The 25,491-nt window shown below is 43.1% G+C and overlaps 1 protein-coding gene and 1 long non-coding RNA gene across 2 annotated transcripts in view; both read right to left on the reverse strand.

The window, feature by feature from the left end:
- The window catches only part of ZNF107 (zinc finger protein 107), a 37,073-nt gene extending 13,213 nt beyond the window's left edge, over positions 1 to 23,860 (reverse strand). The window contains exon 1 of the mRNA XM_030797572.1: positions 23,659 to 23,860. Coding sequence (XP_030653432.1) covers positions 23,659 to 23,661 — 3 coding nt within the window. The 5' untranslated portion in view covers positions 23,662 to 23,860. The remainder of the gene's footprint in view (positions 1 to 23,658) is intronic.
- Positions 2,485 to 8,575, reverse strand: LOC115831011. Its single transcript, XR_004026559.1, has 3 exons — positions 8,486 to 8,575; positions 5,191 to 5,308; positions 2,485 to 5,038 (listed from the first exon to the last, which is right to left on the reverse strand). It is a non-coding gene; the product is annotated as an uncharacterized LOC115831011 (long non-coding RNA).
- Positions 23,861 to 25,491: the final 1,631 nt, after the last annotated feature.

Consider the following 25,491-nt stretch of genomic DNA (forward strand, 5'->3'; position numbering starts at 1 on the left):
AAGGGAAGCTTTAAGATGTCCATGTTGACATCTCACAATGCAGAAAATGCCTCCTGTTGGTTTTCCGTACATTCTCAATCCAGAGTCTGGCCCTGTCTTGTAAATACCAGGGAGAGGCCAGATCTCATGTACAGATTCTAGGTGGGAGCAGCCTGCCTCTGCATTCTTGGGTATTACAGCAGGTGGAGTACAACCAAAGGAGAGATTGCCTCATAGTGGCTGCTCTAGCACATTCTAAATAATATGTCTACTTGAAAGGAAAAAGCTGAAGCTACAGGAATGTAAGTAGAGAGTTTATTTTGAGCCAAGATTGGGAATTGTAAAACCTGGGATCAAAGATTCACGTTGCCAGGAATCTACACTTTGATTAGCACAGCTACAAGTGGATTTGTAAAGGCAAAAAGAGAAGGAAAGAGGATGGGCTGATACAAAGTTGTTTGTCAGAAACTCTCATTTGTTTCCAAAAAAAAACATTGACTATTGATTGGATAAACATTGTTAAGCTATAGGGTGTGGGTTACAGGATCCAGTGTGTCATTATTAATTTATAGCTACTTGTGGCAATAGCAAGCAGTTTCAAGAGATAAATTCATAGCTCAAAGAACAGAGAAATACATAATTGTGGTATTATTTTAATGTCTCTGAATCTTATAACTAAAAGAATTTGCATTTCTCAGATAAAAGGTTTTATTTTTTCTCAAATCTTAAGACCCTGATTCAGAATTTGGAGCTGCAAATTTAGTTCCTGGATGGGTGCAGTAGCAGTTAAGTGTCATCTGCACATTTGTGGGTATTTTAAGAAGAGGAAGGGGTTGGGTGTGGTGGCTCATACCTGTAACCCCAGCACTTTGGGAGGCCGAGGCAGGCAGATCACCTGAGATCATGAGTTTGAGACCAGCCTGGCCAACACGGTGAAATCCCGCCTTCCACTAAACATACAAAAATTAGCTGTACGTCTTGGTGCGCGCTTGTAATCCCAGCCACTCAGGAGGCTGAGGCAGGAGAATCATTTGAACCCAGAAGGTGGAGGTTGCAGTGAGCCAAGATCATGCCACTGCACTCCAGCCTGGGCGACAGAGTGAGACTCCAACTCAAAAAAAAAAAAAAAAAAAAAAAAGAGGAGGAAGGGAAAAAAAATGGAGATTCTCTACTTAATGCACACATGTTACTCTGGGTTTCTGGGTCCCATGATCTCTGAAGCAGTTTCTGGTCTAAAGATACAAGAGTCACTGAAAGAGGTAAAATGGTTAATTGCTGCGCTGTGAAGTATGTAGAAATCTGGCCTAGCTCTCTAGAGGTGACTGTTGAGGACTATAACACCAAATAGACAGAGACACAATTCTGCCTGCATATTTAGGGGACAGCATGCATTTTGCAGCACAATCGTGAGTTGACTGGAAGCCTGAAAGGAAAAGCCTCCTCTGGATTAAAGCTTGGTTGGCACCATGTATGTTTATATCGTGTGTAGTAATTCTAGACAGTGTTTGGAAAACATAACTAAAAGAAAAAATTTCTCCAGCTCCAGAGTAACTCCACAATGATAGAACAGAAAGAAAACCGTTTTATTACACAATTCAACCAGAATGTGACATGCATCACAATCTGCTTAAGAGACTGCAAAGACAGAAAGACGGTCACCATAATTAGTCCACAAGTAGAAAAATTTACAGCACATGTCATACATAGTTCATCATAAATTCACCTGGTAATTGGGGAGGTCATCCATATATGCTAATTGGTTATAATCAATGACAAAATAAACTTTTCACATCTTCATGACAAAAGGTAATTCTGCAACTTAAAGCCAGGTGCCTCCTGCTTGCCGTCTCTTGGTGGCTTGTGTCCTCTTGACTCCTACCATCTGCCACTGAGGCAGAGCCCCCAGCACACAGCTCACACCTGGCACCCTATATATAACCCCAATTGCCACAGCAGCACTTCAATGCCACATCAGAGAATGAAGCCTGAGCTGCAGGAGGAGAGCCTGCAGGCCTCCTGGGTAGAATTGCACCTTTACAATAATGGGAATGGGTGTGGTGTTTAAGCCTCAGTTTTTTTATTTATAATGGTGACATGGAAATCACTCTGCTGGATTTCCAGCATGAGTCCATATAGAGATAGCTCCAAGAGTTCTCACTGTGACAGCCCACCTCATTCACAGACACCATGGGATAGTAATAGGGCTTCCAAAACAGACACCCAATGCATTCAAGAGAAAAACAGCTCACTCTGAAAATGATTATATTGAGAGAAAAAAAAAAGAAGATAAAAGCATCTTAAGAAAAAATCTCAGATTAGATATGATTGAACAAGTCAGCCAGAAAATATTCCCCTAAAACACATTTCTCTGTAAAAACCCAAAGTGCACAGCTACCCTCAGTATGAAAAACATGAGCATTATGAATAATGGGGGGCATATTCTCAGCAGAATTTTGTAAGTGTGTATTACAGCGTGGTCTGGATTGAAGACCCAAGCAGGCTTTGTGTGAGCAACGAGGCCATTTATTCACTTGGGTGCTAGTGGGCTGAATCGGAAAAGGGAGTCAGCCCGGAGGTGTGAGGGAGAGCAGTCTTTATAGGGCAAAGTGGCGGGTGGAAAATTACAACATGGTTTTGGGACTTGTTGACTCAAGAAGTTGATCGACCAGTTGGAACAGAAACCCATTATTCTTCTTTTGTGGTTTTTGGTTGTTGCAGGTTTTCTGGTTCCAGGAAATCTGGAGGCGTATGTGCCGGCCACAGAGTTCTTAATGGCCGACCATCAATAACGGCCTGCTGGCAATAATGCAGCCATATTTGTGGGATATGACATTCCTGTCTTTTTGTTTTAATAAGAAAAGAAGTGGACGGGGCGATGTTTCTCAGGGATTCTTTGAGCGGGACTTGGGGTGGCACGGACCCCTAACTGGGAGAGAGATCTTGGGGTGGGGTGACATTGAGGGGCAGTTAGGAGTAGCATTTGTCGCATAGATTGACTGGTAGTAGCTTGAATGAGATTTTGTAGGAACTGAGAGGCTAGACGGAAGAGGCAGGGTCCAAATAGGAGAAGGAGAATGATGGAAATGAGGGGCCCAGCTATAGGGAGAAGCCACAACGCCCAGCTCCAAAGATTGGTGTGAAGAGTCTGAAAGACGTTGCCTGATTTTAGAAGCCTTTTCATTTAACTGCCAGGCAGCATCTCATACTAGTCCAGACTGGTTGGTGGAAAAACAACAATCCTCCCCTAAAAAAAGGTGCATAGCCCACCTTTTTCGGCGGTTAGGAGGTCTAAGCCACGGTGGTTCTGGAGAGTTACTGCTGCTAAGGAGTCTATTTGGGATTGGAGAGTAAGGGTGGATTTTGCTACGTCTTGTAGGCTGTCTGAGAGATCCTTTGAGAGTGTATGATAGTAGGACAGGGAAGGGGACAAACCTGCTATTCCAGTTCCTGTGGCATTGTTAATTCCTAGTCCTATAAGCAAGGGTATTATCTGCACGGCCCTATGCTGATGGACTTGGGCTCTGACAGGGACTGGTAAGGTTTGGTTTCCAGGGGCAATGTCAGTTTTGGGGCTTAGGAAGATTAGGGTACAGGTGCCTGTCCAGTTAGTGGGGAGGCAGACATAGGTTGAAGTTCCACACAAGAAGAATATGCCTTGGCTGGGTAGGCAGAACTGGCTGTGTATGTTAAAAAGGTGTGTGAATTTGTTTTCATTTTCCCACACCCCTAGGGTACTTGCCAAGGCGGCCCCGGTAAGCGGCTGAAAAGGGATGTTTGGGATAAGCTGAGTGGCTCCTTGTGTTTTATTTTCCCACTGGAGGAAAAATCATTTTGTATCTACTAGGAGCCACTCAGAAGGGTAATCAAAAGAGGGGATAAGGAGGCATTCATCCGTGGTGGGAGTACTGCTGCAGGAGGTCCATGCGTGAATGGTCATGCAGTGCGTATGCCTGCCATTACAAAACCTAGATTGTTTGTTAAGCAGAGAGGTGCTGATGACTTCCGGGGGCTTTAAGAAGCGGACAGGCTGTTTGAGTGTAGCCATTTGGGAGACCTGGAAGTTAATATAGTCAGTTGGGGCTTGAAGCTGCAAGGCGTAGTTGCACTGACAGAACAGTAGGTGACCTAGAGGTAGGCCTGATGACAGGTTGTGTTGGATGCATAAAGGGGCTTGGAAAGTTAAGATAGTGTTTGTAGTCACAGGGCCGTGTATGGGCTTTTCATTACTTGTTTAATGGGTGAGGCTGGACATGTAGGAGCGTAAAAGTTGAACTGCACGTCCTGTCAGGGTATTTTCAGTCATTTCATTGATGGAGAAGTCAGCCAATGACTGCATATGTGGGAGTTGGAAGGGGCTTTTTCCTTCATTACGAGGGTGGTAGGTTAAGCTAGTAACTACCCAGTTTTTTGCGGGAATGAGAGTGGCAACGTAAGTGGTAGCTGATGGAGAAATGCAAAGCCAGCAGTCCTTTGCCAAAGAAGGGTTGGACTGGTTTAACAGAGAGTGGGTTGAGAGTTTTGTAGAGGTAATTAGGCATTACTGGAAGTGGGAGTGCGGCCATGCCAGGTAGCCAAAGGAGCAGGAGGGATAGATAAAGAGTGAGTAGGAAGGTAAATAGAGGCGTCTCATCTGGAGAGAAGTTATACAGAGCGCCCTAAAAGATGAGATCATCTATCCAGTTTAAGAGAGAATCTAAGGTGGGAGTTTGGGGATGAAACCAGATGTCTTGGCAGATACAGTGGAGGAAGAGGGTGAAGCAGCAGGGCAGACAAAAGCAGGACATTTAAGTTTCTTCAGGGATTTGGGTGAGTTTTAACGAGGTCGGGGAGAGTACTTGCGACTTCCAAGAGGAGGAAGAAGGGTCAGGCTGAGTGTCAGATGGACACAGCTTTACTCTAGAAGGGTGAATCCACTGAGGAGGATCTTGTAAGGGGACAGCTGTTGGGGTACCATAAATGACCAGGAAGGGTCCTGTCCACCGAAGTTGTAGAGATCAGGGGGTTAAGCTCTTTATCAGGACAGGCTGTCTGGCCAGAGTGTCCTCATATGGCTGGGTATCTGGGGTGGGTCAAAGAAGGTTGGCAGCCTGACAGATTTCATTCCTAGCCTGTTGGAGGACTGGTAAATAGTCCCCAAGAAGACTGGTGTCTGGGATGAGATTGGGCCCGAGTAGAAAAGTACTACCATGTAAGAGTTCGAATGGGCTATACCTGGTAGGTTCATGGGCGGTGGCTCAGATCCGGAGAAGCACAAGTGGTAGGAGAACAGTCCAGTCCTTCGGAGTTGGAGGGTGAGTTTTTAAGACGCCGTTGGCTCTTTCAACCTTTCCTGAGGAATGAGGATGGTATGGGGTGTGGAGATTCCACTGGATGCCAAGGGCCTGGGAAACTGCCTGGGTAATTTGGCTAATGAAGTCTGGACCATTGTCAGATTGGATGGAAGTAGGGAGGCTGAAACAGGTAATAATATCTGTTAGAAGAGAGGTAATAACTGCTGCGGCCTTTTCAGATCCAGTAGGGAAGGCCTCAACCCATCTGATGAAGGTATCAACCCAAACTAGGAGGTACTTATATTTTTTGACACGAGGCATATGAGTGAAGTCAATTTGCCAATCTTGTGTAGTAGTAAACCCTCGGGCCTGATGTGTTGGGAAAGGAGGGGGCCTAAGAAAACTTTGGGGGTTGGTGGAGTGGCAGACAGAACATTGAGAGGTGATTGCTTTAAGGATGGACTTCCTAGCAGGGCGCAGTGGCTCACGCTTGTAATCCCAGCACTTTGGGAGGCCGAGGCGGGTGGATCACGAGGTCAGGAGATCAAGACCACGGTGAAACCCCGTCTCTACTAAAAATACAAAAAAATTAGCCGGGCGTGGTGGCGGGCGCCTGTAGTCCCAGCTACTTGGAGAGGCTGAGGCAGGAGAATGGCATGAACCCAGGAGGCAGAGCTTGCAGTGAGCCGAGATTGCGCCACTGCACTCCAGCCTGGGCTGGAGCGAGACTCCGTCTCAAAAAAAAAAAAAAGGATGGACTTCCACGATGAGAAAGAAATAAGGGGCCCTAGGAGGTGAGCCAAAGGCTTATACCCTACATGGAAGCAGTCATGGAGGGATGAGAGAATAGATTGTGCTTGGGAGGCAGGAAGAAGGAACTTTCTATGATCTAAGAACCATTTGCCTTGTGAGTTGGAAAGGACTAGTAGAGCAGGTTTTCAGAAGAAGAGCAGTAGGTAGGGATGATAGATGATAAAGAAACATACTGGTCTTTTGGAGCAGAGACTGGAACGTCTGCAGATACTGAGGCATTTGCCACCTCTTTTGCTGTTTTATTGGCATGGGCATTTCCTTTAGTGATAGGGTCTGTTGGTTTTTGGCGTCCTCTGCAGTGGATAACTCCAGCCTTGGCTGGCAGGAGAGCAGCCTTAAGGAGGGCCTTTATGAGAAAGGCAATGATAATGGAAGACCCTTGTGTGGTTAGAAAACCTCTTTCCACCCAGATGGCAGCACTGTCATGAAGGATGTAGAAAGCATACTTGGAATCAGTATAAATATTGACGTCCATTCCCTTAGAGAGAGACAGCGTGAGTTAAAGCAATTAGTTCAGCTTGCTGAGAGGTGGTGGAGGGTGGAAGTGCAGCAGCCTCGATAACAGATGTGTGGGACACAACAAACAGCATAACCTGCCTTGGCTGGCAAAAATTGGTTGGGCCTTGAAGAACTACCATCGATAAACCAAGTGTGGTCTGGGTTTGGGACTGGAAAAACAGAAATGTGAGGAAAGGGGGAGGATGCCATGTGTATTAAGGAGATGCAGTCATGTGGCTCAGGACATGTGTTGGGTGCTAAGTGAAAGGCTGGGTTAAAATTGGGTCCAAGAGTAATGGTTAGCATGGGGTTTAAAATAAAGAGCGAATAAAGCTGGAGGAGATGGGAGGAGGAGAGTAGGTGTGTGAGGTGAGAGGAAGAAATGAGACTCCACAGGTTGTGAGCGCTATAGAGGGTAACTAAGGTGTAACCAGTGATTTTGAGGGATTCTAGGAGTATTAGGGCAGTGGCCACTGCAGCTCGTAAACAGGGCAGCCAGCCTAGGACTGTGAGGTCAAGTTGTTTAGATAAGTAGGCCACCGGTTGTGGGCCTGGCCCTTGTGTTAGGACCCCAACTGCACATCCCTTTACCTCTGCCATGTAGAGAGAGAAGGGCTGGGTGGAGTCGGGGAGCGCTAGTGAGGAGGCTGTCTCAAGAGCTTTTTTCAGGGAGTGAAAGGATCAATGAGGGAAGGTTTTGGGGTCTATGGGGTCAGCTAGGTTGCCTTTTGTAAGCTTATAAAGGGGTTTTGTTAAGAGGGCAAAACCAGGTACCTAGAGGTGGAAGTACCCAATGATGCCTAGGAAGGAGAGAAGCTGCTGTTTTTGAAGGGACTGGGGCCCGGGAGATTAGGTGAATATGGTCAGCGGTAAGAGTGCAGGTGTGCTGATGGAGAATTATGCTGAGATAAATAACAGAAGGGGAAGAAATCTGAGCTTTAGAAGGGGACATTTGGTACCCTTTAGAGTCTAAATGCTGAAGGAGTAGGAGGATATTCTGTTGGGGGGATTCCTAGGAGGGACTGCAGAGAAGATCATCGACATACTGGATGAGGTAGGAAAACGCAGGCTGAAAAGAAAGTAAGTCGCAGGCAAGGGCTTGGCTAAAAATAATGAGGGCTATCCCGGAAGCCCTGGGAAGAATGGTCCAGGTTAGTTGTTGGGATTGATGGGTGTCAGCGTCAGTCCAGGTGAAGGCAAAAAGAGGTTGAGAGGAGGGGTGCAGGGGAATGGTGTAGAAGGCATCTTTTAGTTTGAGAATGGAATAATAGGTAGTGGTGGACAAGACAGTGTATGGGTTTGGCACTATAGGATGGATGAAAAGTATAATCTGATTGATGAGATGAAGGTCTTGAACTAATCTGTAGGACTTGTCTAGTTTTTTGAAAGGGAAGGATGGGAGGGTTAATGGGTACTAAGAGGCCACGTTGTAAAAGGCGGGTAAAAAGGCTTTAGGCCCTTTAGGGGTGGCATAGGGATAGAGTACTGGCATTGGGCAGGGTAAGGATGGTTTGGCCTTAAAGGGATGATGAGGGGGGGAGTGATCTGTAGTGACGGAGGGAGAGATGATTTCCCAGACCCTGGGGTTGAGGAAGGGAGATGCTAGAGGAGCTTGTGGGGATGGCGAGGGGTTGGGGTGAAGGGTGGCAAGGAGGTGTGGCTGTAGCCTAGGAATAGTGGGGGAGGCAGACAGTTTTGTTAGGATGCCTCGGCCAAGGAAAGGGACTGGACAAGTGGGGATGACTAAAAGCAGTGCGAAAAGGAGTGCTGACCTAGTTGACACCACACCAGTGGAGTCTGGAGAGGTCTGGAGGCTTTGCCGTCAATTCCCACAACAGTCATGGAGGCTAGGGAGACAGGTCCCTGAAAGGAGGGCAGGGTGGAGTGGGTGGCCCCCACATCGATCAAAAAGGGGATGGACTTACCCTCCACCTTAAGAGTTACCCAAGGTCCATGATGGTCCATGGGGCCTCTGAGGTGTTCGGGCAGTGTCATTCCTAAGCCGCCTAGCCGAGGAGATCAGGGAAGGAGTCAGCCAGGGGGCTGTGGGGTTGAGCTCCAGGAGCTCTAGGGATGGCAGCTTGAGTTGGACAGTCTGACTTCCAGTGAGGGCCAGCACAAACAGGGCATGGCTTAGGAGGAACCCCAGGCTGCAGGCATTCCTTGGCCCAGTGACTATTTTTATGGCACTTGAAGCATGGCCCTGGAGGGGCTGCTGGGCGCTGCGGTCAGGACACCTTGAAATCCCTACAGGCCATTGGTGTGGCTGGGGTTCGTCTTATGGCGGAGGCAAGCATCTGTAATTCAGAAACACGCTGCCACCAGGTAGCTACCTCTTCCCTGTTACTGAACACCTTAAAGGCAAGGTTAATTAAATCCTGTTGTGGGATGTGAGGGCCAGACTCTAATTTTTGAAGTTTTTTTCTAACGTCGGGAGCTGACTGGGTAATAAAATGCATGAGTCGGCATTCTGGCCCCTGGCCCTTCAGGGTCTAAAGCTGTATACCGTCCGAGGGTGGCGGCCAGATGGGCCATAAACTGGGCTGGATTTTCGTCCTTGCCCTGAGTGATTTCTTTTAACTTATCATAATTGACAGCCTTATATGCAGCTTTTTGGAGGCCCTCTACTAAGCAAGTGATCATATAATCTCGCCCGGCCATACCAGGAGATCCTGTTTGATAGTTCCACTGGGGGTCCTCACAGGGGACCTCCCTGGCACCTTCCTGGAGACCTGGCTCAAGGCGCCGGCGGTCATATGCATAGGACTGAGCTAGGGCCTAAACACCCTCCCATTCTTCAGGAGTGAGTGTAGAAGTGAGGATGACATTTAAGTCACTCCAGGTGAGGTTAAAAGACTGAGTTAAGTATCGACATTCCTGGATATATTTAGTGGAGTCTGACGGAAAAGAACCTAAATGCTGGCTGACCTGAGACAGGTCAGACAGGGAGAAAGAAACATGAACTCGGACTATCCCTTCAGCTCCAGCCACCTCTCAAAGGGGAAATAGAGGGGTGGGAGGAGGGAGATTAGAAGTGGGACCAAATTGTAAGCCAGATCGGGTATGGGGCACAGCAGGGACAGAAGGGATATAGGAAGGCACGGTATGGGTAGAAGGGGGACTGGGGTCTGGAGAAGGGTTGGGACCGGAGTCGGACAGGCAGGGAGGAGAGATATCAGAAGGGTCTGTGGACAGGGAGGCTCGCTGTCGCCAGAGGGTGGTAGGGGAGCAGACGGGAGGGACAGAAGGAGAATTTGAGACAAATCGCATTGGGAACAAGGGCTGGGGAGGGACCAAAGTGTAAAACATGCCTGGATGTATGGAACTTCAAATCATTTGCCCATTTTGTGACAAAAGTTGTCTAAGTCCCACAAAATAGAGAAATTGAAAGTGCTGTTTTCTGGCCACTGAGAGCCACTGTTTAATTTATATTGGGGCCAGGCCACATTACAGAAGAAAATGAGATGTTTAGGTTCCAGATCAGGTGAAAAACGGAGGGGTTTTAGATTCTTAAGGACACAGGCTAAGGGAGAAGAAGGAGGAATGGAGGGCGGAAGGGTGCCCATAATGAACAGTGGAGGACTGAAGAAACAGAGAAACAGAGAGAGAGAAACGAGGAGGAGAGCAACCACAAGGACCTTCAGCGGGTGTCCCCAGCTGGGTTGTGCAGTGGATGAGTGGCCAAGGCACATGCCCCTGTGGTTGACCAGTCACCTAGGGAAGTCTGTCTTCCCAGAGATAATCCATGACCAAAGTTAGATTTAGGAAACACGGACAGTGAGTGTCCTCTGCTCTCTAAGAAAAGGAAAGTTTGAGAAAGGATGGAGGTCTCTTACCTATCCGAAGGCAGAGGCGGGGCTTTTACAGAGCTGGTCGGAGGTACCGAGGTCGCGGGTGGGTCTCTTCAAGAAGTCGGGGGAAGGGGCTAGGGGACACGACTCCCAAAGGAGTTCCCCTATCCCGGATTTCAGCATCAAATGTGTGCTATGGCGTGGTCTAGATTGAAGAGACAACCCAAGCAGGCTTTGTGTGAGCTCGCACCTAAGTGAATAAACAGCCTCACTGCTCACACAAAGCCTGCTTGGGTCGTCTCTTCAATCCAGACTACACCTTAACAGAAAGTAAGGTTCCTCTTTCATCTCTGCTGCTCTCTTATCTTCTAGCCATTGAATGGGAGATCTATACTGGAATATGCCTGACAATTTCCACCAAAACATTATGATGAGCAATTGGAATATGACTTTGTTAATATAGTGGAATATATTTGAGCTTGCATCATGGCTAACTGAAGAGCTATTATGGTTTTTGAGTGGCCACATTACCCTTGTTTATTTGTCTTGTAATAGCAGCATTCCAATTTAGTGAAATAAAAGACACTAAAATCATGCTTCCCTAATGTCTATTGAATAAACTAGTAAGCATATCATACTAATATCTACTGTAATAATTTGGTAGTAAATTTTCTTTTACATTGGATAAAATATATAAGTATAAATAATTTGGCCGGGCGCGGTGGCTCACGCTTGTAATCCCAGCACTTTGGGAGGCCGAGGCAGGCGGATCACGAGGTCAGGAGATTGAGACCACGGTGAAACTCCGCCTCTACTAAAAAATACAAAAAAAAATTAGCCGGGCGTGGTGGCAGGCGCCTGTAGTCCCAGCTACTCGGAGAGGCTGAGGCAGGAGAATGGCGTGAACCCAGGAGGCGGAGCTTACAGTGAGCCGAGATTGCGCCACTGCACTCCAGCCTGGGTGACAGAGCGAGACTCCGTCTCAAAAAAAAAATAATAATAATAATAATAATTTTAGTGTACTAGTCATAATGTACATAGGATTTTAAAATATTGTCTGTAACCATAATTCAATGAAAACACTTTATGTTTCAAAAGTATGAATAACAAAATTAAAATGACTAAGGGATTCATTCAAAGTAAATATTGTGGCCTTATATTTACACTAGTGTAGAAAATACTGTTTAATTGATATGAATGCAGTTTGTCTACAAATGCTACACCTAACTATGCTAATTGTTCTGAAGTAATAAATAGAAACCAAAGAACGACTACATACTCCACTGTTCAGTTCATACACTGAACCTCACTTTTGCAATGGAAGTATTTTAGCATGCAAATATTAGATAATTACGTTGGATAATCCGTTTTCTGTCAAAGGAATTTACTCAGCATTTTTTAGTCTTCATTATTCTGTACTGCTAAATTTAATACTATCTTTGTGCTCAACTTCTGTGTGCTCTTAAAATGAGCTTTGATTTAAACAAAACTGTGTCTGCTTTAAAAGATTAAAAAATTTTAAAAATTTTGCTAAAGCAAAAACAAAGCAATAAATCTGAGGTCTTAGATAAAGACAATCCCAAATCAAGAACAATGACCAAAAATTTATTTAGCTATTAATACAATTTGTGTATCTTTCAAAACAAAGACAAAAATCTACATATAATTTAAATCCTTTAAGAAGAGATTAGCAAAATAGACTCCCTTATTTTCACATAGGAGAATAAAGCCTCTTATTTCTAATTTTTATTTTCTCCTACAACAGACAGGTCTCTGGACATGTTTTTGAACTCTTGGACATCTTTTTTTTTTTTTGAGACAGAGTCTCGCTCTGTCGCCTAGGCTGGAGTGCAGTGGCGTGATCTTGGCTCACTGCAAGCTCCACCTCGCGCATTCACGCCATTCTCCTGCCTCAGCCTCCCAAGTAGCTGGGTCTACAGGCACCCACCACCACACCTGGCTAATTTTTTGTATTTTTAGTAGAGACGGGGTTTCACCGTGTTAGCCAGGATGGTCTGGATCTCCTGACCTCGTGATCCGCCCACCTCAGCCTCCTAAAGTGCTGGGATTACAGGCGTGAGCCACCACGCCCAGCCGAACTCTTGGACATCTTAATGTTGCACACTGTATGCAACTTAAAGAATGTTATCAGAAAAAAAAACAGAAGGAGAAAGGTGTTATTAAAAAAAAAAAAAAAAATCCAGCAAGGTGCAGTGGCTCATGCCTGTAATCCCAGCACTTTGAGAGGCCAAGGCGGATGGATCACCTAAGGTCACAAGTTCGAGACTAGCTTGACCAACATGGCAAAACCCCGTCTCTACTAAAAATACAAAAATTTGCCAGGCATGGTGATGCATGCCTGTAATCCCAGCTACTTGGGAAGCTGAGGCAAGTGAATGGCTTGAACCTGGGAGACAGAGGTTGCAGTGAGCCAAAATCATGCCACTGCACTCCAGCCTGGGCAACAAGAGTGAAACTCCATCTCAAAAAAAAAAAAAAAATTCCATGGGTATGTTAATCAAGAAGAATGACAAGACAAATCTCAATCATTATAGGAGGTTTTTTGCCAAAGTTAAAGATGTGTGCCCTGGAGACAAATCTGTGTCTTTCTTCCAAGATGATTTTGAGGACTTCAAATTTAAAGGGAAAAGGGTGGGATATTGGTAAGTATACAATTTTCATGTAAGAAGAGGATAGAAAAATACAGTCATTCGTGCCTTTGTCTGGCTCAGTGAATCTGCATTTTTTTTTAACATAAGATGACACAGACAAATAGGGCAGAAGAAAAATGCAGGGAACCTGAATTTTTACATAAGATAACATAGACAAAATGGGGCAGAGGAACAGATAGGCATCTGTGTCTGATGGAAAGGGGAGTGACTGAACCCATAAACTATCAATTTACATTTCTATGATAAAATTTTAACAGAATCACCTTGGGGTAAAGATCTGCAGCTCGCTAGGAATTTTATTGTGGACACATGGGGGGAGGTACGCAGCTTTTCATCTTGTAACCATCTTATTTAGGAACCAAAAGGGAAAGGCAGGTTTGTATGACCCAGTTCTCAGATTAACTTTTCTCTTTGGCTTAATGAGTTTGGAGTCCCAAGATTTAATTTGCTTTCACAGGTGCACATGAATAAAGCAATTTCTTAGAGATTTATAAAGAGACTTAGATTCTGACACAATAATGGTGGGAGACTACAACACCCCACAGACACTAATAAATCACTGAGGCAAAAAATTAACAAAGATATCAGGACCTAAATGTAACATTTGACCAAATAGTCCTAACAGACATCTACAGAACTCTTCATCTACAAACTACATAATGTACATTTTTCTCATCACCATATGGCACATACTCTAAAACTGACCACAATCAGAAATAAAACAATTCTCAGTAAATTCAAACATCCCAAAATTATACCAACCACACACTCAGATCACAGCCTGATAAAAATATAATTGAATACAAAGAAAACCACTTGAAACCATACAATTACATACAAATTTAAAAACCTGGGCTGGGCATGGTGGCTCATGCCTGTAATCCCAGCACTTTGGGAGGCAGAGGCAGGCAGATCACTTGAGGTCAGGAGTTTGAGACCAGCCTGACCAACATGGTGAAACCCTGCCTCTATTAAATATACAAAAATTAGCCGGACGTGGTGGTGCATGCCTGTAATCCCAGCTACTCGGGAGGTTGAGGCACAGAATCACTTGAGCCCGGGAGGCAGAGGTTGCGGTGAGCCGAGGTCATGCCACTGCACTCCAGCCTGGGTGACAGAGTGAGACTCTGTCTCACAAAACAAACAAACACCTGCACCTGAATGACTTTTTGGTAAATAATAAAATTAAGGGAGAAAAAGAAATTCTTTGGAACAAATGAGAACAAAGTACTGCAACACAGCTGACACAGTGTTAAGAAGGAAATTTATAGCACCAAATGTTCACGTTAAAAAGTTAAAAAGATCTCAATTTAACAAACTAACATTATAAATAAAAGAATGAGAGCAGCAAGAGGAAACCAACTTCTAAACTAGCAGAAGGCAAGAAATAACCAAAATCACATCTGTACCAAAGGAAATTTAGACATGAAAAACCATACAAAAGATCAAAAAACCTAGGAGTTAAATCTTTGAAAAAAATTAATAAGTTAAATAAACCACTAGTTAGATTCATGACGAAGACAAGATCCAAATAAACACAATTAGAAATGACAAAAGAAGCATTACCACTGACCCCACAAAAATACAAATAACTGTTGAAGTCTGCTATGAACACCTCTATGCACACAAACTAGAAAATCTAAAAGAAATGGATAAATTCCTGAACAAATACATCCTCCCAAGACTGAGCAAAAAAAGAAATTGAATCCCTGAATAGACCAATAACAAGCTCCAAAACTGAATTACTAATAAATAGCCAAGCAACCAAAAAAAGCCCAGGACCAGAGAGATTACAGCTGAATTTTACCAGATGTACAAAGAAGAGCTGGTACCATTTCTTCTAAAACTATTTCAAAAAATTGAGAAGGCACTCTTCCCAACTCATTACATAAGAACAGTATCATATGATACCAAAAACCTGACAGAGATATAACAAAAAAAGAAAACTTCAGGTCAATATCCTTGATGACCATTTATGCAAAAATCATCAGCAAAATACCGGCAAATTGAATCCAGCAGCACATCATAAAAGCTAATCCACTATGATCAAGTAGACTTTATCCCTGGCATATAAGGTTGGTTCAACATACACAAATCAATAAATGTGATTCATCACATAAACAGAAATACAGACAAAAACCACAAGATTATCTCAATAGATGCAGAAGAAGCTTTCAATAAAATTTAACATCCTTCGCATTAAAATAGTTAAAGGCCCTCAACAAAGTAGGCACTGAAGGTACATACTTCAAAATAATGAGTTATCTATGAGGAACCCACAACCAACATATGGAATGGACAAAACTAGAAGCATTTCTCCATGAAAACCGGCACAAGACAAGGATGCTTTCTCCCACCACTCCTATTCAACATAGAATTGGTAGTCCTCACTAGAGCAATCAGGCAAGAGACAAAAATAAAAGGCATCCAAATAGTAAGCAAACAAGTCAAACTATCCCTGTTTGCAGACAACATATCTAGAAAAGCCTATAGTCCCCACAGAAAAGCTCTTTAAACTGAAAAATAACTGAAGCAAAATTTCAGAATACAAAATAAATGCACAAAAATCAGTAGCATCCCTCTACATCAACAACATCCAAGACGAAAACCAAATCAAAAACACAATCTCATTCACAATTGCTACAAAAAGAATATTTAGGAATACAGCTAATCAGGAAGGTGAAAGATCTCTACAACAACAATTACAAAACACTGCTTAAAGAAGTTAGATATGACACAAATAAATGGAAAATCATTTTATGCTCATGGATAGAAAAGATCAAAATTATTAAAATGGCCATATTGCCCAAAGAAATGTACAGGTCTATTATTCCCATCAAACTACCAAAAACATTCTTAGCAGAACTTAAAAAAAAGAAACACCTATTTTAAAATTCATATGGAACAACAAAGAGCTCAAATAGCCAAGGCAATTCCAAGCAAAAAGAACAAACAAAGCTGGAGGCATCGCATTACCTGAATTCAAACTATATTTCAGGGCTACAGTAACCAAAGAAGCATGGTAGTGGTAAAAAACAAACAAACAAAAAACAACAACAAAAAACAGACCAATAGACCAGTGCAACACAATAGAGCCCAGAAATAATGCCACACACCTACAGCCATTTGGTCTTCTGACAAAGCTGACAAGAGGAATGCGGGAAGAAGTCCAAATTTAATAAACGATGCTAGAATAACTAGCTAACACTATGTAGAACATTGAAAGTGGATACCTTTCCTACACCATATATAAAAATCACTCAAGATAAGTTACAGATTTAAATGTAAAACTTAAAATTATAAAATACCCTGGAAGACTAACCTAGGAAATACCATTCTAACATAGAAACTGACAGAGATTTCACGATTAAGATGCCAAAAGCAATTGCAACAAAAGCTAAAACTGACAAATAGGATGTAATTAAACTAGCTATTTCACAGCAATGGAAACTATCAACAGACAAACTACAGAATAAAATATTTGCAAACTTTGCTTCTGACAAAGGTCTAATATCCAGCATCCATAAGAAACTCAAACAAATTTATAAGAAAAACGCAAACAACCTTATTAAAAAGTAGGCAAAAAACATGAACAGATGCTTTTCAAAAGAAGACATACATGTGGCTAAAAAGTAAATTTTAAAAATGCTCTGTCAGGCGCGGTGGCTCATGCCTATAATCCCAGCACTTTGGGAGGCCAAGGCGGGTGGATCACGAGGTCAGGAGTTCGAGACCAGACTGACCAAGATGGTGAAACCCTGTCTCTACTAAAAATACAAAAATTAGCCAGGCACGGTGGTAGGCACCTGTAATCCCAGCTACTCAGGAGGCTGAGGCAGAAGAATCACTTGAACTCAGGCGGGGGAGGTTGCAGTGAGCCGAGATCGTGCCACTGCACTCCAGCCCGGGCGACAGAGTGTGACTCCATCTCAAATAAATAAATAAATAAATGCTCATCACTAATCATTAGAGAAATGCAGAGAAAAACTACAATGAGATACCATCTCATACCAGTCAGAATGGCTGTTGTTAATAACAGATGCTGGCAAGGTTGAAGAGAAAAGGGAATGCTTATACACTGCCTGTGGGAGTGTAAATTAGTTCAACCACTGTGAAAAGCAGTGTGGTGATTCCTCACAGAACTAGAAACAGAATTACCATTTGACCCTGACACCTCATAACTGGGTTTATACTCAAAGAAATATAAATTATTCTATCATAGAGACACATGCACATGCATGTTCAATGCAGCACTATTCACATAGCAAAGATACCAAATACCTATCGATGGTAGACTGGATAAAGAAAATATGGTATGGTAGGGCACGGTGGCTCACACCTGTAACCACAGCACTTCCGTAAGCTGAGGCATGCAGATTTGCAGAACTCAAAAGTTCAAAACCAGACTGAGCAATGTGGAAGAACCACGTCTTTACAAAAAAATACAAACAGAAAAATTAGCCGGGCATAATGGTACACATCTGTAGTTCCAGCTACTTGGAGGGCTTAGGTAGGACTGCTTGAGCCAGGGAGGTTGAGGCTGCAATGAGCCAAGATCACACCACTGCACTTCAGCCTGTACGACAAGGTGAGACCCTGTCTCCAAAAATAATTATAATAAAAATAAAATAAAACAAAATATTTAATACAAACAAAATATGATACATAAACATCATGGAATACCATGTGGCCATAAAAAAGAACAAGAGCATGTCCTTTGCAGCAACATGGATAGAGCTGGAGACCATTAGCCATAGAAAACTAATGCAAAACAGAAAACCAAATATATTTTCTCATGTATAAGAGCTAAATAATAAGAACACATGGACACAAAGAGGGGAACAGAGGCTTAGTTGAGGGTGGAAGGTGAAAGAACAAAAAGGGTCACCAGCCGGGTGCGGTGGCTCACACCTGTAATCCCAGCACTTTGGGAGGCCGAGGCGGGTGGATCACAAGGTCAGGAGATCGAGACCATCCTGGCTAACACGGTGAAACCCCGTCTCTACTAAAAAATACAAAAAAAATTTAGCTGGGCGTGGTGGCAGGCGCCTGTAGTCCCAGCTACTTGGGAGGCTGAGGCAGGAGAATGGCCTGAACCCGGGAGGCGGAGCTTGCAGTGAACGGAGATCGCGCCACTGCACTCCAGCCCGGGCGACAGAGCGAGACTCTGTCTCAAAAAAAAAAAAAAAAAAAAAAAAAGATCAAAAAAAGTACTTGTGTGGTGCTCTGCTTAGTATCTCAGTTATAAAATAATCTGCACACCAAACCCCTGTGACACAATTTTACCTATATAACAAACTGCACGTGTACCCCAAAACAGAAATAAAAGTTAAAAGGAAAAAAATCCATGGGTGGGGGACAATGCAACGTAGGTGGGAGGAATGGTCTGTGCTACAGATAGTGGCCCAGATGGGGCTGTCCTCTGATTTATTTGTGTCCATGCAGGCAGATGAGATTATGAACAGGTGGTCCAGAACCCTTGGTTGGTGGAGAGAGCAGGCTGCTGCTGCAGATTCAGTGTCTGGGAATAGGAGTATGTCAGGAGACTTGTAGACACTTTTATGGGTTTTTGGCAAAAAACGCTAGAATAAAAAAATGCTGCAGTGAAACTCCTGAGGGCGGTGCCTAGTCCTGGGAGGGGTGTGGACACATCAATGTCTAATGGGTATGTTTGTGAGTGGGTGGAAATTCTGGGATGGCAGCTGCGAGAAACGGGGGTCTATAATTAGAGCTCCTTTCCTCTAAGTTTTCAGTCCTCTCTCACCATGGAAGGAGACCTGGAATCACAGGACAATGGGCCGTGTAACAGTCTGTGTACAGGAGAGTAGAGTGTCGCATTCCCAGACACCCAGAGTTCCACTCCAGGCCAGGCCTCTGTGATATCTTTCTTTTGGCACCAAATCTATAAAGTTTGCTTAACACCAAGCAATTCTCCAAAACTAACACATTGTTTAACATTTGAATTCTGACCCCAGAGTTAGCAGACCCTGATTCAGGGCTCAGTCCCACAACACTGTCCTCACTGCAGATGCCAGTTAAAAACCATATGGGCCCATCTGTGCTTCTAAACTACTGTTTGAAAATTTAGAACTCCCGTAAACTCCCTGAAGTTCAATAATTTGATAGAGCTACTCACAGAACTCTGCAAAACACTGTAGTTATGTCAACCAGTTTACTATACAAGACACAACCCAGGAAAATTCAAATGGAAAAAATGTATAGGACAAGGAGGTGGGGAAAGATGAAGCACATAGATAATCCTGGTAAATAGCTGTGATTAATAAAAGTCCCCATCCTTTGTGTTCTCCAGGAACGGTTTATGAAAAGAAACACCGTTCCCATTATGACTTAGATGGTGCTCTTTTTCTTAACTATTTAATAACCAAACACTCATTCTGCATATTTTCTTTTTCATATTAAAAAATTAGCTGAATTTTTCTTCAGTGGTCAAAATAAAGTTCTTCTTAATCAAACTTCACTTAAGTTTATCTCCTTCCCACAGGCTTCTGAACTTTGAGGTACCCTCAGTCTGAGCCAACATACAACCCCATTTTTTGTCCCTCCTAAAGACTTGATGACTTCAGGATAAAATGTTTTCTAATCTAGTATTTGATTATTTTCACCCTCCATTTGCCATTCCCCTGTGACCTTCTTTCTAACCTTCTTTGCTCCTCCCTAAAAAAAAAAAAAAAAAGGCTCTGTCTGCCTAAACTTTGCAATTCTTAAAGATCTTACAGTTGGTATTTCCTTCTGCTGCAATACTCCTTTAAAATTCAAAAATTTTTTTACAGAAACCGCATTCTGTTTTTACAAAAAGTAAAATACTGCCTCAAAACGATAACAACTTCATCTTTAGTAAGACTCTCCCATTCCCCTTCCATCTTAATGTTAACTGCATCTGCCTGGGGGTCCCCCAACGTCCAGGGCTCTGTAGCTTCTCTCAGAAAAAAGGCTTCTTCCATGGCTGGGGTGAGCAGGGGAAGCTTCCAAGAAAGAACTAACTGGGTCTTTAATAACCTCCCTTCCCTTTGCAGGCTCAATATTAGCCTTAGCTTGGAATCACTGGGCACAAGCTTTAATTTCCATGTCAAGGTTATTCACTTGGGTTTTGAAAATTCGGCAAAATTATGCACAGTATTTATATATGAGAAGGAAATTTTTTTTTGAGACAGGGTCTCGCTCTGTTGCCCAGCCTGGAGTGCAGTGGTACACTCTTGGCTCACTGAAACCTCTGCCTCCCAGATTCAAGCGATTCTCCTGCCTCAGCCTACCGAGTAGCTAAGACTACAGGTGCCTGTCACCCACACCTGGCTAATTTTTCAGTAGAGATGGGGCTTCACCATGTTGGCCAGGCTGGTCTTGAACTCCTGACCTCAGGTGATTCGCCTGCCTCAGCCTCCCAAAGTGCTGGGATTACAGGCGTGAGCCACTGCACCCAGCCAAGGGAACGAAATTTTAAGGTGCTTACATTTCATACCTCAGTAAGAAATGCAAAGTATTTATTCCTTTCAGACGATAAATGTATTATTTTATTATTTTCATTAAAAATTATGTAGTAATCAATTAGTCATATGGGAACACTTCTAGGAGGTACCAACTTTCATCTCATAAAATTTAGCATTAACCGACTGGGTGCAGTGGCTCATGCCTGTAATTCCTTGGGAGACCACGGCGGGCGGATCACTTGAGGTCAGGAGTTCAAGGCCAGCCTGCCCAACATGGTGAAACCCCGTGTCTAATAAAACTACAAAAATTACCTAGGCATGGTGATGCATGCCTGTAATCCCAGCTACTTGGGAGGCTGAGGTAGGAGAATTGCTTGAGCCCGGAAGGCAGAGATTTCAGTGAGCCAAGATCGCACCACTGCCCTTCAGCCTGGGCGACAGAGCGAGACTCCGTCTCAAAAAAAAAAAAAAATTAGCATTATCCTCACAAATCAAGATGATAGGATATAGAATAGAGGTATTCACTGTAACAAAAGTACCCTGCAAAAAGAGGGACTGATGCTTTCATATATCTATGTAACTCATCAATTATCTACCACATTTTCTTATAAAAATGTATTCATTTTCTACAGTCAAAATGGAAGAGAGCTTTTTTTCCTTTTTGTTTCCCTGCTAGCACTCTAAAAACTAAGCCTTGGAATACCGCTGGACATCATTCAGCCATAAAAAACACACCTGAGTAAATTCCTAAACTAAGTCTGGGAAAGAAAAAGGTAAATGAGAATTCTTAATAAATGGAATATATGATTAGATATTATTTTTCTCTGAAACTCACCTCTTTTATGCTCTGCAAATATTTTCTTACCTTTTAAATTGTACTAATAAAATGCAAGTTACAGTTATAAAACTGAAATCAAAATAAGTGAACAAATCTTTTCAAGGTGACAAACCCAGGGAGTGGCCGTGCTGATTAGAAAACAGATGTGTCTGATGGTTCATGTCCTTTGCAGGGACATGGATGAAGCTGGAAACCATCATTCTCAGCAAACGATCTCAAGGACAAAAAACCAAACACCGCATGTTCTCACTCATAGGTGGGAATTGAACAATGAGAACACATGGACGCAGGAAGGGGAACATCACACTCCGGGGCCTGTTGTGGGGTGGGGGGCAGGGGAGGGATAGCATTAGGAGATATACCTAATGCTAAATGACGAGTTACTCGGTGCAGCACACCAACATGGCACATGTGTACATATGTAACAAACCTGCACGTTGTGCACATGTACCCTAAAATTTAGTGTAATAATTAAAAAAAAAAAAAGAAAACAGATGTGTCTGACTCATGTGTCAAGTCAGGCCACCCAAACACTAGATTCTCCTACCCCAATCCTGCTCACTTAAGTGCTCAATGACCACCCTCTCCATAGACATTGCCCTATGCCTCAGTGACTACCCCAAGTGCATTTCACTTTGCAAGTTCTTGTACCATCTCACTGGGGTCAAGTTTGAATTTTTTTTTTTTTTTTGCCTTCTGGAATACTACTTTTTCTTTCATAAATCTTGGAGAATCCAGGGGACAGAAATTATTTCTGTGTTTTCCTCTCAATACCAGCATCCGATTGGCTGACCAGCAATGTACCTCTGAGAAATGGAAGTTGGGTTGAGTGAACACAATCTTAATGCCTCAAAGGGTTAGCTTTCTAAAGGAAGAGTATACTAGGAGATTCCTCTCAGCCCCAGGGAATCCACCTGCTCCCTTGAGAGGCTACACTCCAATCTCAGATTGTCCTATGTCTCCCATTCCCAGATACCCAGAGTTCCATTCCACGCCAGGAGCTGAAACTTACTAGAGATTCTAGCATACACAGCCACAGTTGATATCTTGATTTATCCCCAGACAGTACTGAAACCCACAACCAGGAGAAAACTGAAAGGTGGCTGAGGATACATCACCCTGTAAAGTTTCCAAAAGGAAACCTTGACCCAAAAACATTCTGGTAAGATCTCTGCGCCTAGGGAAGATAAAAGCAAAATAGGCACAGACTTTTTTTTACAATACAGTGTCAGGGGATTATTTTTTGTTTTCTTCTCAATGGAAATCTTTTCAGACAGCAAACAATTTTTTTAAAGTGCCACCCAATAATTTGTCCACAATGATTAATTAAAATACAGTATCTAAAATGTACACTAAAGGACAAATAGTTGATAATGTGAATTAGGGAGGGGAAGTTGGCGTTTGGGAATGTCAAAAGAAACTGGAAATTTAGCATTTTACTGAAAGTCAGGCTAAAAGAATGGGGAATAGGGAGTAGTCTTGAGATCCTGCTTGAGATACATGTGAAAGTTGCAGGGGAAAATCTGTCCCCTGTGGAGTGTGAAAATAATTAAATGGCAGGCAATTAGACTGAGGTGGCTCTAGTCCCAGGGTTTTTACTTTTTAAAAAATCTAACTCAAATGCATTTTTTTGTAAATTACTACATTGGGGAAAACAAAATTTAGACTTAATCAACCATAAACTGCCAATTAAGCTCTGATTACGTGACCACAACATTTCCACCTCGATCTAAAACTAAGAAACTACATAACTCTACCTAACCAATTATTGAGTTTGCTTTCCTTTATCATGCACCTTATAAAAGTCTTTTCTTCAAGCCCCTCCCATGGAAAATAAACTACAAACCACAGCTGGGTGCTCTATAATTCTTGAATTACTCTTTGGTTAAATTCTTTAATATTTTTGCGGTGACTTCCATAGATTTTTAAGAGAAAAAGATGGACTAGGAACCCCACAGACTAAAGCTTTTGCCATTCATGAACCCCGCAACCCGAGTCAGGATTCTCCCCGGATGACCCTCCCGGCATCCCTGCACAATCGGGGAGAGATGCGGCGCTGTGGGTGCAGAGCTGCCCAGAGAGGGCTCCAGGCCAGGGCACAGTCACTGCGCAGGGAGGAGACAGGACGCCCAGGGTCTCGGCTGTCAGCCCAGCCGCCATCTTACGGCTGAAGGGGGCTGAGGACCGAGCTGCGCCAAGGAGAACTCGGGGCCGCGGGGTACCGAGGGCCGAGCTACGCCAAGGAGAACTCGGGGCCGCGGATTTTGGAGGCCCGAGTCCAGCCACAGCACTTCCGACCGGTTCCGACCAGCCCCTCCCCCTCTCGCGGGATGTCGGACCCGGCACTCTCACCATTTTAGGTTTCCAGGGGGTCCTGGCGTCTTAGCTGTGGATCTCCCAATATCTGCAGGTCACAGGGTCACAGAGACTGGGCCTCTAGGAGCAGAGGACACTGAGCAGTGAAGAGGAGAGCAGGAGCTCCGGCTGCAGCCAGAGACAAAGGCCCCGCCAAATCCCGGAAGCCGTCCTGTCCGCTCCAGCTGCGTGCCTGATTGGACGGTTCCCAGCCCAGCGGTCCTGATTGGCCCTGAGTGACAGAAGCTGTGCTCAGATGCTGGGCTGGAAGAAGATAAAGTGAAACCTAAGCTGCAGCCTTTTTAGGCAGGGCTTCTTCCCTGAGTTGAGTCAGGTCCACCCCAGAAGGCATTTGCATTTAACCTGTGTATAAAGTCATATACATTTATAAATAATATATTATGTGGCTATTCACACATGAAAATAATATAACCATTATTTTAAAATTCCAGATTTTATGCCCTTTCTGAATTCTGGTCCTTTGAGCAGGCTGATTGAGAGTTTAAAAAGGAGGCAATCCTCTGAAATAAAACGTGAGCCACATGTGTATTCTAAATTTTCTAGCAGTCAAACTTCAAGAAGGAAGAAGAAACAGGTGGAATTCATTCTAACCATTTAATTAACCCACTATATCAAAAATATTATATTAATATCTGAGCAATATGTAATTATTAATAAAGTGTATATATTTTTGGAACTAAATCTTTAACTCTGTATTTTACCTTTCTAGCACATCGCAGTTCAGACCAGCCACATTCCGGACACCCAGTAGCCATACATGGCCAATAGCTGTCACATTAAAGTGCAGCTTTGACAACAGAGGGTTGAAGGGCCTGAACATTCCTTTTCTGCCAGAGGTGAAGGAAGAGCCTCTCCCTACCAACATCTCTCTACAGTTCTGAGGTGGAACAGACCGTGGCCATAAAAAGAGCAGAGGGCAGCAGGAATAAAATAACCTAAGGTTGTTAAGAGTTAATGTAATTAATATGTATATAATTAAAACTACTAGATGTATGAAAAACAATTCTGCATAGAGAATGTATAAACAAAAGCAAAATATGCTTTTAATGAAGAAAGAAACATTTTATCTAGTTTGAAATTACTTAATGATTGTTTCAAATTGAAAAAAGAAAAAAACAAAAATATAATATAAAAAGTTGAAAAATTTATTATAAGACTATAAAATATTTATGAAAATCTACAGTAGCCAAAAATGACACATTTGATGGATTTATTTATAAGGTTTTATTAAAATTAGCTTTAGTATTAATAATACAGTAATGCAAAAGTGAAAGTTTATTTTCTTTTGAACAAAAATTTTACATATCAATATGACATAGTAAAATTTTTTTGTCCACCTTTTGAATAAATTTTGAAATAAAGAAAGTAAAAAAGAGATAGAATTTTTCTCATGCTATCTTTCTCAGGTTTTTTGACTGGAAAACTGAATCTCCTGTATCAAACAGTAAATGGTTTTGTTTTTAAAATCTTTTAATTATCACTTTGGATAAATAAATGACTATTATTTCATGGTGATCTGTGATCCTATTTTAGTGAATTGTTTTAACCCTATGACATATTTCACAGGCTTCCCAACATCAAATTTTGCTTTAAAAGTGTCTTTTTTTTTAGACCCCGAACTTTTGGATGCTATAGAGTGTCAATGCAGCATGCAAAAGAATGATAAACAAGCAAGGGGCGGTGGCTCACACCTGTAATCCCAGCACTTTGGGAGGTGGAGGCAGGCAGATCACCAGGTCAACAGATGGAGACCATCCTGGCCAACATGATGAAACCCCCTCTCTATTAAAAATACAAAAATTAGCTGGG

The sequence above is a fragment of the Nomascus leucogenys genome, chromosome 17, assembly GCF_006542625.1.
Source record: "Nomascus leucogenys isolate Asia chromosome 17, Asia_NLE_v1, whole genome shotgun sequence".
In the NCBI taxonomy this organism is placed as follows: Eukaryota; Metazoa; Chordata; class Mammalia; order Primates; family Hylobatidae; genus Nomascus; species Nomascus leucogenys.